The sequence below is a fragment of the Diospyros lotus genome, chromosome 3 (assembly GCF_014633365.1).
Source record: "Diospyros lotus cultivar Yz01 chromosome 3, ASM1463336v1, whole genome shotgun sequence".
In the NCBI taxonomy this organism is placed as follows: Eukaryota; Viridiplantae; Streptophyta; class Magnoliopsida; order Ericales; family Ebenaceae; genus Diospyros; species Diospyros lotus.
The window spans coordinates 22970403-22982886 of record NC_068340.1 but is presented as its reverse complement, the minus strand read 5'-3'; the positions used below and the strand labels follow the sequence as shown (position 1 = coordinate 22982886).

General features: G+C 36.1%; 1 protein-coding gene across 2 annotated transcripts in view; it reads right to left on the bottom strand.

The window, feature by feature from the left end:
- Window positions 1-12484, bottom strand: part of LOC127796680 (protein decapping 5) — a 28472-nt gene that overhangs the window by 14218 nt on the left and 1770 nt on the right. The window contains exons 2-8 of one of the 2 annotated variants that reach the window (XM_052328952.1): window positions 11919-12019; window positions 6713-6784; window positions 5654-6607; window positions 5244-5306; window positions 3118-3303; window positions 2890-3000; window positions 2500-2797 (exon numbers count right to left, since the gene is read on the bottom strand). The exons of the other annotated variant lie outside the window; for it this stretch is intronic. Of the exons in view, the coding sequence (XP_052184912.1) occupies window positions 2645-2797; window positions 2890-3000; window positions 3118-3303; window positions 5244-5306; window positions 5654-6607; window positions 6713-6784; window positions 11919-12019 (1640 nt within the window). The 3' untranslated portion in view covers window positions 2500-2644. Of the gene's footprint in view, window positions 1-2499; window positions 2798-2889; window positions 3001-3117; window positions 3304-5243; window positions 5307-5653; window positions 6608-6712; window positions 6785-11918; window positions 12020-12484 lie in introns of those variants that run through there. 2 annotated transcript variants of the gene reach the window in all.

Here is a 12484-nt window from a genome sequence, read left to right as displayed (position 1 = left end):
ACTAAATAAGTTTCGAAACATAAACTTAGATTTCAAATAGATTTCGAAATACATCATATAAATTAAACAAAATTTGAAACCTTTTCAATGTACATCTCAATACAAGTTTAGAAACATGGCAGATTGATGTTTCGGAACATGAAAACTATGTTTCGAAACATGATGCATGAAATATAATTATTCAAACATATTAAAGAGTATTTCGAATATGCACAGAAACATTACAGATCTATGTTTCGAAACATTGAAACATAGTTTCGAAACATGATATGTTAAAAATTGAATTTTTAAAACATTTTACCTTTAGCGCCAAAACACTAATCATGCATGTTTTGAAATATAAAAAACTTATTTCGAAATATGAGATTTTCATATAAATTTTTATCAAACATATTTTCTCATATATCAAAAAAAATATGATACAACAGATTGGTTAAGAACAACAACGTCGTACACCTTTGCAGTATATTACTCAACTTGTGGTTGAGTTGAGACATCTGGTATGCCAGTTCGAGGCTAAGGACTCTTTTAAGTATACAAACAGATATGGACTCTTGGCTGCTAATCAGCATCATAACTCAATTTTCCATTCAGCAAATCACTTCCGGATACCTATTTTGAACAAACGATAGTTGAATTCAAATTGTACTGCACTCGTTCATATTCGGAGACGTGAAAACTTTTCATAGCCTCTTGTCTTGTATATGGAAATTCTACAATGAACCTACTTCTAGGTTATAAAATTACCTTAGGGGTGTTTGTTAATCAAAATAAGAGGGAGAAAAGATCAGATATGGAAAACATTTCAAATGTTTGATTTTTCCAACGTGTTTGTTAACCTTATCTGACTATTTTCGGAAAAGAGCTCACGTGATCTCTTATCTCCCAATTTCAAAATAAATTTATTCGACCTCTTCCATCGAATAAATTTATCTAGCTCTTTCAAGATAAGGCTCAATTACTTATCTGCCTCATGTAAGATAGTTAATGCCATTTAATGCATTTTAAATATTTAAATTTATTAAAAAAACTTATTTATTTAACTCTTATAATTAATATTATTTAATATATTTTTATAATAAGATTTAAATTTATTAAAAAAACTTATTTATTTAACTCTTATAATTAATATTATTTAATATATTTTTAAATTATTATATGTTTTGATAATTTTTAAAATTTAAATGACATTATTTATTTCATTGATTTATAAAATTTAAATTTCTCTCTCTATATATATATTTTATTAACTAATATAATTATTTTCATCAATTTTTAAATTATTTTATTTAATTTTATATTTTATTATCTATTATGAAAATATGTTTTGACCATTTTTAATTATCTAGGTGGAATTATTGTAATTCTAACAATTATTATATATACTTTTCAACTCTTTTTAAATTTATTTTTGAACATGAATTTAGAAAATAAAATATTAATTTAATTTTAATCTTAATTTTTTGACCATTCATATTAATCATAAAATACTATTTTAATCATAAATTTGGTAATAGGGATATTTTGGTAAAAAAACTCTTATTTTGATGTTTATTATATGAATTAACAAACACATGGAAATAAAAAATACAATTACTAGTAGATTCTAAAAAATTTAACAAACAGTCTGATAGAAATTTTGGAATACTTCCCAACCTTATCTTGACGATTCCATATTTTGGTCCGAAAAATATCTCAATATTATCTTGATATCACCTTATCTTGCTCATTTTAACAAACGCTCCCTAAATCGATTATTATTATCATATATTTGAAAAACAAGAAAATTAAGTTACATTCTCTTTGTCGGTTTAATATAATTTTTAATTTTTTAAAATAATAAAAATACATTTACTTTGTCATTTTCGAAAACAATAGATTTTTTTATAAAGAAAACCCAAAACAACAAAATATTATTTTTGTTATTTTTAGTCAAAACAATCTCTAAATCAAAAACATGAAAAACATAATTTATTTTTATATTTTGGTTCTAAAAGAGAAAAGAAAAAAAGAAGAAAATAAAGAAAAAAGAAAAAAAATATTCTTAAATTTTTAAAATAAAATTATATATTTATTTATTTTTTTAAAAATAATATATATTATAATTAAAAATATAGAATAACGTATATTATTAACTATATTACCTATAATATATATAATAATATTTAATATAAATTATCACTTAGATGTTAATAATTTATTAATTAAATTTATTATTTTATTTTAATAATAAAATTTTATTAAAAAGAATTAATTTTATCATTTAATAATCAAATTCATTTAATAAAATATAATAAAATAATTTTCCTAAAAATTCTAAAATAAACCCGTTTTTTAATTTTTTATTTTAAGAAATGATTTTTTAAAATAATAAAAAAATATTTTTAATTTTCTAAAAAGAGACTATAAAAATAAAAAATAAATTTAAAACTCAAAATTAAAAATAAAAAACGCAAAAGAACGCAATCTAATATTCATAAAGACCACAAGATTAAGACATGTCAAAGAAAGACCAAAAGTTCTAATTTTTATTTTTTTGGCCATCGAATACGATAGAGGCACAAAGAGGCACAAACATTACAAGGGGTCATGGAAGGCAAGCAAATTTCACTTTCTACTAACATTTAGAAGGCACCACCACACTCTAGGAAGCCCAACCTGAAATGCCCCGACCACGGCCCCTGCCCCTGCCCCTGCCCCTGCCAACATGGCCATAACCCCTTGCATGATAAGTTCCACCAAAACGACCACCACGGCCACCTCTGCCACCCCGATACCTTGAGAATTCACCAAATGTCTGTACCCAAGAAACAGGTAACCATGTTAGAAAGAGAATAAGATATGGGAGCCATGTAAATAGTAAAACTGAGTTCCAACTGGCAATTGCACCTCTGTGTCTATTTTTCTTTGCTCAGAGAACCTAGTCCTTCCATTGTTTGATTCACGATCAAGGGCGTTGCAAGAGAGAGAATCAAAAAAGTCGTCCTTATTGTAAAGGGGCTATAAAACACAAAAGCAGAATCAAACATGACGTAAGAAAGAGAAACGGGCAAAGCAATGCATCTCTCTATTCACGAAATTCAAATATTAGTAAGTTGAAGATGAGATGGCTCTCACCTTGGCATCAGTTTTTTCTAATTCAGCCTTGTTTTCATCCTGACTGCCTCTCTCATCCCCTTCTATCTCCTTCAGATGAGATTTGCTACTTTTGCCAAGGTGGCCCCAGACTTCATCCTTGTTGAATTTCTCATTCATCGCCATAAAATCAAAATCCTCAGTGAATTTTGTCACTGGACGTGAAATCTGCAAAGCAACATTTAATATTCCATTTTAGCAGACCCCCATTCAAGTAAAGAGTCACCCAAACTATGCATGTCAGCAAATCAGAAAGAATATGCCAATGAAAAGTTATAAACTGCTCCATAAATCTGTTAGGTCTCATATTTGTCCTATTAATAATTGCATAGCTCAACAAATGCATAGATTAGGAAAAACTTAAGCTATGAAACTCAATTCTCTATATATCATCCTAACGGCTCAAAAGCCACCGAAATTGCCGTCCTAACACTCAGCAGACATCTACAATCAGTTTTCAATTTTATTCTGGTCTTTCTGGAAGAGGAAAAGAGAAAGGTACTCTCCCAGAACACCATAATTTCATATCATGTTTAAATGAAAAGAATGTCAACACAGGAAAGAAAATAATTCGTGTGAAGATTATAAATAAAGGTATGGCATGGTAGTTTAAATGAAGTTACAATCCTTGATAAAGAAGGAGGTCATATAGCCAACCCCTAATTGGGAGAAGACGTAATTGAGTTTGAATGTGTTCTTAAAGCACTCTACATACACAAGCATATATACTAATACAAATCTAGATGTACTAACAGAGAAATTAATGCACTTCTAAACCAAAATATACAATTTGAAGGTACAAGGTAAGGAAATAACTTAGTGATTTTTTTATACTTCATATACAAATTTGACTGGGGGATATACCTTCACAGGGGTTACAGGTCAATAACATGTTGACAAAAACAATGTAACTTACATTAAAATAATAGCAAAAGAGTAAAAGGAGTAGGGGGACAAGCATCCTACATGGTTTGTCTGTGCATGTTGCAAGCTTATTTACTATATTCCTCCCTCCTGCTCATACAGAGGGGCAGATAAGCATTCTGTCATCCTAGTAGGACTCAGGGATACACATATTTTATAAGAAAGAATATAGTATTAACTAAAGCCACAGTAAAAGGGGATAAAGCTGTACCAAGAACCCATGGGCGCCAAGAATCTACAATGAAACTCTTTGAATAATATAGTAACAGAGCAGGGACAAGAAGAAAGGTCCTCTTTCATCACAAAAGCTCTCCCGTTTTCTTTTCTCCAGATACTCCAAAATACACAAAGGAGAGTGATGTTCCAGATCCTTTTGACGTTTTCTTGGAAATTGCAAGCCCAATAAAGTAATAGATCAGACACGGTGGGCCAGCCTGACCAATTGACTCCAAATAACAAAAATAAGGTTACCCCTTTGACAAACCACTCAGTGATGCAGGAGAATGTGATTCACTGATTCCCTGTCCTAGAACAAAAGGCACCAGCCTGCTAGGTATTGTAATCTCCTCCCCAAGTTGTCGACAGTATGGAGCCAAGTGAAGCCGACTAAGTAAAGAAGGTTAACCTAGGTGGTGCTCTTGACTTTACACAGCCTTCCAAGGATGCCTATCTTGCCTTCGTCACAAAGCATAATATAAAAAGACTAAACATTAAAGATCCTCCCTATGATGGCAGCCACACTAAACATACCCCTTCCAATCCTAAAGCAAGCCAAAAAAGGCAATAACAGATTCTATTTCCCAATCCTGGAGGTTATGTTTTCCAAATTCTGACTGGAAACATCCTTGAAAGAAATACCTTTACTCCATACCAAATAAAAACAGGTGTCCCTATGATTAAATAAGTTTAATAATTTTATAACAAATCATTAATAAAAAGTACAATAACATGTTTTATGTATAGGGTTCACCCCCTCATTGACGTCATTAAGATTTCCTTTTTAAAAAAAGAAGCACAAATTTATATTGGTGGCGTGAGACAGATTATGTAAATTTACTGCAAAGAATGGTCCAAGTTTTAAGGATAAATCACATTCCAAGTTAAAAAAGTAACAAAGGAAATTCAACTTGTCTAAAAGGAAGAGAAAGAAACTCCTCCAATTTCAAGTAGAAACACCACATTACCCCAGCTCCTCTTCCCCTTTCACGCCCTCTGTAGCTGTGACGACTTTGAAAAGCTCCATTGACCTGGGGGGTGTATACAGAGAGAGTCAACATAAACTCAGTTGGACTACAACAAAGATTTTGAAGATATACATTCAGGCATAAACCAAACAAAGCAAACACACTACAAAAAGTACATACTGACTTGTCTAATTGCTTCAAAAGAAAAGCAGATTTTAACAAAATCATGCCAATTCAAGCTATACAGACAAAGGCAATCCCTTTGCGTACAACAGCCAACAGAAGCATTTACAACAAGAATTTAATCACACACAGTGGAATTAAAACTCTAACCACCTGGAACTAAAAGAGTACAAAGAAAAAAGAAGGGAAGAGGGGTGGGGGGATAACAAATATTCCTGTAGGATCACCTTTTGGCCAGTATGCAATGGTGGTGGACCTTCTGGTAGTGGCAATATTGGTGGTTGGGCTTCAGTTGCAGCAACTGGTGTTGATGCTTCTGCTGCTGATGATGATACTTGAACAACCTCCACATCTTTATGAGTTGTTTGTGAAGACTGAGATGAAGAAACAGCAGCTGTTCCAGACTGCAACAACTGACCTGGGGTTACCAGCACAGGCGGTGGAATTTCTGCCTGGCTCGAATTGGATGGCCCAACAATAGAAGAAAAGGACTGAGGAATACTCTGATATAGCAAACTTGGACCTGAAATTGCACTAGGCCTGTTAGATGTTGGGGGTACAACAACATTTGCATCTCGACTTGAGATAGCCAATGGAGCAAGAGTGGGCAAATTGGCACTTGGAATTGATGCAGACAAAGTAGGATTAGAAGCCTTATCTGTGATCAGATTAGGCAGTGATTCAGGTGCCAGTGTAGCAGCAGGTGCTAGAGGTAGTGTTGATGGCAAAGAGGTAGATCCAAAATTAAGGGAACTGGTAGTAGCAGGGGCAATAGAAGAAGGATAATCCGGCAAGTTTGAACCAGGTAAGTTAGAGGCTCCAGAAGGCAGAGCGATATTAAACCCAGGATACTGCATTGGTTGCTGCATGGAAGGAGGCATTGGTAGCCCAGGAGGTGGACGAAGCAGAGATTGCTGGTGCAACTGAGGAAGCCCATTTGGGGGGCCATAAAATCCTTGCCAATACATTGGCATGGCTAATCCACTGACATTAGCACTCGGAGGAGGGTGAGAAGGACCCCATGACCCTAAACTCCCTCCAGGTTGATACAAAGGCAAGCCACCTTGGAAACTTGACCCTGGATGTCCCAGCTGTGCAGTATGGGCACTTAGATCAGCAGGAGACCCAGTAACAGTAGAAGGCAAAGATGAAGATACAGAAGCAGGCCGAGGATAGTGAGACTGCATAGGAATTCAGAGCCAAAGTTACTATTTAAGACATCAATCACTCTTATTTATTCAGGAATTTTAACAAATCACATGTAAAACGGATTTCCTTATTATAACCTGAATAATGGCAGGATCACTGTTTATGGGTGTTGACGTTTGAACAGGTGGAGAAGATTTAACCTGCAAATCCTGCAAAAATGCAAAGAAAGTTTCAGGGTATGGGTAACACCATCAGCAGGTAGGAAATGTGTGTGAACAAAGAGAAAGGCGTGTGAACTCCAAGTGCACAAGGTTTTAACACAATTCCCATGCACTTCACCCAGCAATAGGAACTCCAATCAGAGACGGAATAAAACCATTAAGAACTTCATCAACAATGAAGCAGTTTTCTCTTAGGTTTGAAGTTACTCATCAAAGAAAAAATGTACATATGTCACAGCAACCTCCTCACTTGCCAAATTCAGTAAACATGTTAATGACCATAACACACTGAGAATAAATTTCAGCTCCACAATTAACAGGAAGAAAACATACTAGTAGCAGATGGATAGGTCAGGGAATGCAGATATGCAGTCACAATTCCAATTACTTCTATCAATGCAACACAGAAAATGCCAATTTCAAATAGTTATAGATTGGACAAACAAATGCCAGCTCTGGGTTCACAACCCAGATTCAAGGTGACAGAGCAAAAAAGACATGCACGCACATCCCCCACACACACAAAATGAAAGAAGAAAAAAGGAAAAGGAGGAGAAGGGTCAAACTCCATCATGAGGGAGAGGAGGAGGAGGTGCTTGGGTTTCACTGGAGAAGAAGATAGATGGACAAGGAAATGGGAATGAGGAGAGAGAGCTAAATGAAGGAAACAAAGAGATCAGGAAAAAATGGGAAGAACCCTCTCAGGTGTGTCAGTGTTTTTCTTGTTTTCTTTTCATATTTCTTTTTTTTTTTTCCCTGAAAACAAGAATAGGTAGCTGGACACCATTTTCTTATTTCATTTCCAAATATTTTGAAAAAAAAAAGAAAACTAAAAATTAAATTTCTACAAACAAACTTTAATATATGATAAACCTCAAAAGAACATTACAATTCACAACCTGCACTGAATAGCATCTCTAAGAAGGCCTACAATAATGGTGCGATGTAAAACAATGGTGATGCAACTAGTGTTTGGGTATCTGGATTGGTTTGTTATATAAAGGGTGTCCTTAATGCATGAGACTCCCCACTTTGTGGGGATCGGGGAAGGGTCATCTTTGTACAGTCTTATCCTTGCTTTACAAAGAGGCTATTTCCAAAACGCAAATAAAATAAAATAATCAGAGGTGTGTCATGACCCTAGGGTTTAGCTAGGGTCTTAGAAGAATTGGAAGGAATTTGGGGAAGAACAGAGAAGAAATGAAGGGGGAGATTGAATAGAATTAGGGAGAAAGTTAAGAGAAATGAGAGGGAGAATGGAGAGAAATTTAGAGAGGAAAATGAGAGTTTCACTAATCAATTCAAGCATCCTCATCTCCTCTTACAATGGGCCTTTTTATAGGCATAGGTAGCTCCTTAACTAATTTCTAATAGCAACCATGTGCTCCTAACAAACAACCAAATATCTCCTACCAAACTAATATAAGCCTATTACAATATTACCCCTTTATTATATCCCTAATATTACCCTTCTAATCCTCCTAGGGACATGACAATTTCCCCCCCTTGAAATGTTTCTTATCCCCAAGAAACTTATTACCATCTAGCCGTTGCTTTTTTATCCAATGCCCATCTTCACCCAGTGATTTCTTCTTCGCTTTTCCTTCTTCTTATCTTGTTTTTCCCTTTTCTTTTGTCTTCTCTTTTCTTTCTCCTTAGCAGCAACAACATTATGTCTTGCTGCCACAACAATTTCAGCCATCCGCCTCTTCCTTAGGGCCATTAAAAATGGTTCCAAATGTGCCGTTAGCCCTACAACCCCATCCTTTTCAATTATGGATAGAATTTCAATCCTCCCTGCAGGTAAAAATCTGTACATTACTTCCAACTCTTCTTGTTGCAATGTTACCTTTTTGCTTTGTCTTGTGTGCCCGTGCCAATGACATACATGTGAGATGTTCCAAGCAAGGTGCCCAATGCAATCCCTTGTTCCTTCTCCTCAAGTACTTGGTGAAGAGGCTTTTCTAGCTCCTTCTTTTGTTGCTTCCAGAAATCAATAGAATCAAGTGTCTCATCACTAGTAAGAGTGCTTGAGAGATTGCCATTCTCCAATTCCTCTTCCTCACCCTCTTCTTCCATATACTCCTCAGCCCTCTCCACCTTCTCGCTACCCATTTTACCCCAAGCTAAAGAATCCTTAACTTTTGGTAGGTCCAAAATAGGAGGAAGGATTCCAGCCCCAATATCTATGTAGATTGAGGGTCCTTCAGTCAAATTTTCTTGATCCAATGCTATTCCATTTCCCACAAACTTTTGATCTGAAATACCCCCAAATCCTTCAACCCATGCACTAGCCAACGAGGGTAATGAGTTGGCATCTTCCTTGTCAATTTCACCCAAACCGATATACTTCTTCTGCTCAACATTGGAGATGAGCAATGAATCTGCTTCCCACCTCCTCAATTTCTCCTTCAGCGACTCAATTGTAAGGAATTCGTCTTTGTTAAAACTCCTGCGATAATCATCGAAATATTCAACGAGAAAGTTGTAATGATACTTCTTGATTAGTATCATCGCAAACTCCTGCAGCTTCTCGTGGAACATACGACCAAATTCCTCGCACTCTTTATCAATCCCACTTCTTTTTTCCTTGTCCCCTTGGTTGATCTCCTTCTCAAAATCTTTTCCCCATGTTTGATGCTTCTAGTCAACTGAAAATGCAACATTTTTCTACTGCCATTGAGGATCTGATTGTCTGATTTGGGCACTGCTTCCCAAAACCTTCTGACTCGGACATCCCACTAAAAATGCAGCATTGTTCCGCTGCAATTGAGGTTGCTCTCTTGCTTGAAAATTAACCACTGAAAATGCAACATTATTCGCCTGCAATTGAGACCCCTTTTGTTTCATGTGTGCCCTGCTTCCCGTAGCCGATTTTTCACAATAAGCATACTTTGAAGACCAATGAGCTATATACATACTGCTCTTCTTTGCCTCTCCAATTCAAACAAAGTTAACCAAAATTCAAAGTTGAAATTACCCTTTGTTTACCTTACTAGCAGCCTAGAATTCGATTGGAATCACCTCCTATTACGCTTGTAGAAATTCGAACACTAATTGCCGGCTTCAACACTGGAATCGACTGGACTCGAATCTACTTTTCCTTCCGTGTTTAGCCTCAGCTATCAGTCCAAGGTCAATCTCCAAAACCTTAGGAAAGTGATCAATGAGTAGTTGTCGGAACTTCCAGTTCCATTAACTCACTGGACTCTAGAATTCACTGCTCAATCAATTCACCAGAGTTGCTGAAAACACCGTCGGACCTGCCAGGCCAAGTTGCCTTCAAGCCTTCTCAACCTGGACCTTAACTATGGAAACTGATTTCCCTGCCTTCAACTCAAATCAAAATCACAGCCAAAGAACAGCTACTGCCCAATCACCGTCCAAGGCTCCCAACACAATTTGCAATCGCTTCTGATTCCAAAATCACTAGAATTCATTGCCAGTTCAATCGCTACACCCACTCCTGAGTCCAAATCACAACACCCACTATATCGGGACACTCCAGAGTGCAACCCACTGCATTGCAGTCAGCATCGACACCTACCGTGGATTAGTGTCCGTCGCGGCTACCAACGAGTTCTTTGAATTCTCAGAAATCACTTTGAATCTTTGCTTGATTGATCCAATAGAGAGTCATCAAAATCAATTCCGAGATTCAACCAAAAATCTCCTGATTGTTTCTCTGTCTCGAACGTCAAATGCACCAGAATATTGGAATTGCGCCAGATCTCTAGGAATCGCCTCTGGAATCGTCTGGGTTGCTCACCTTCCTTGAGCGACTGTGATGCAACCAACGAAATTTTGCGGAATTGAGAATTCGATGGTTGCAGTAGCTTACGACTTGGCTTCCAAATCTGTTGAAGCTACATTCCCTTCCACTTCGAGCAATACTCACTGAAATTCGTGGTCGAGCGTCAATGGTCGACTTCGTCTTCAAGACTCGAACACACTCTCGAAATTCTCAAGCCGAGAGCCACTCTTCTGTCGAACTCCCAGGAAGCTGAATTTGCCTAGCTTTGCTTCAGCGTACGGACAAGTCGGATCAGAATGACTGAAATTATCTCCTCGTTTGATCGATGCTAATCTAGCTTGCTGAAAATCACTCGAGGCTTTGCATCGATCATGCCTATCACACTGAAACCAAGGAAACTCGTCGGAGTCCTTGTATTCGTTGGAATTTACTTAACAGAGAGAACTGCCAAGGAACGGTGGCTCTGATACCATTTGTCATGATCCTAGGGTTTAGCTAGGGGGAAGGAATTTGGGGAAGAACAGAGAATAAATGAAGGGAGAGACTTGAACATAATTAGGGAGAAAGTTAAGAGAAATGAGAGGGAGAATGGAGAGAAATTTAGAGAGGAAAATGAGAGTTTCACTAATCAATTCAAGCATCCTCATCTCCTCTTACAATGGGCCTTTCTATAGGCATAGGTAGCTCCTTAACTAATTTCTAACAGCACCCATGTGCTCCTAACAAACAACCAAATATCTCCTAACAAACTAATATAAAGCTATTACAATATTACCCCTTTATTATATCCCTGTCACAATATTACCCTTATAATCCTCCTAGGAACATGACAAGGTGTTATTTCCAAATGGCAAAAACCATATAGAGACAATATCATGATAAAAAATTCCAGCCTTCACATCATGAAATGAAAAGGATTAATTTCAAGGACTATTTGGCATCCCAGTGGTGCTCTTGATGGCTTGTGATTACTAGAATCAGCATATCATCTGGAAGATGACTAGAGAGAATAGTAACCACAGTTTTCATATATATGCACGAGGATATAGTAGTCATGCACAAGTATGCTAATAGCTGATGCTACAGTTAGAATGCGGGCTCATAGTTTCCGATACTAGGAAAATGGGATTAGTTCTATGCCATTTACAACATAAGAAATGTTCTAATCTCTATTGTATTATTTTTCATTTATGTTTTGTTTTCTTTCCTACTTTTTTTTTTTTTTGGGGGGGGGGGGGGGGGTTGATCGTTTCCATAATAGGACAATTGAACTAATGTACAAGAACAAAGCTTATCAACTAGGGTAATTGCCCCAAAAATAAAAAATGCAAGATAAATTGGAAAAGTATATGCCTAATGTCAAACTACCTTGATATCACTTCCACGAAACAGAATGTACTCGTAAACTTTGTCACTGGAGGGAACTTGTGGACCATCCTTTTTCCTTCCTTCCGTTCCAAATGATCTCACTGTGATGACAAATATCAGCACCAAAAATTAATATTAAAAAAAAGCACAGATGGCACTAGAGCAATCAACACCAAAATTTCCTTTAGAAAGTTCATAAAGCAAGCTAAAAATTACATATATTTATCATCTCTTTCAGACTTGACCAACATGCACTATTTTCCATAACCTATTATGTACACTAGATAGAAAAATTTATCCTACCACATGAAAATCTCTAGAGATGATGGCTATAATCGGTGCCTATCAATGCTACGGTTTTATAATGGCAACTATGGTTAGGGCACACTATTCACAGATATTTCAGAGATACCATCTTTTTTCTTTCCACAAATGGGCCCAACAAAACCTGCATATGCCAATCTCTGCCAGAAAAAAGAAAGGCAACTTCTAGGTTACAGAAAAAGATATTAATACTAGTTAAGTTGATCATTTTTTAAAGTAAGGAAATATAACATCATAAAGTG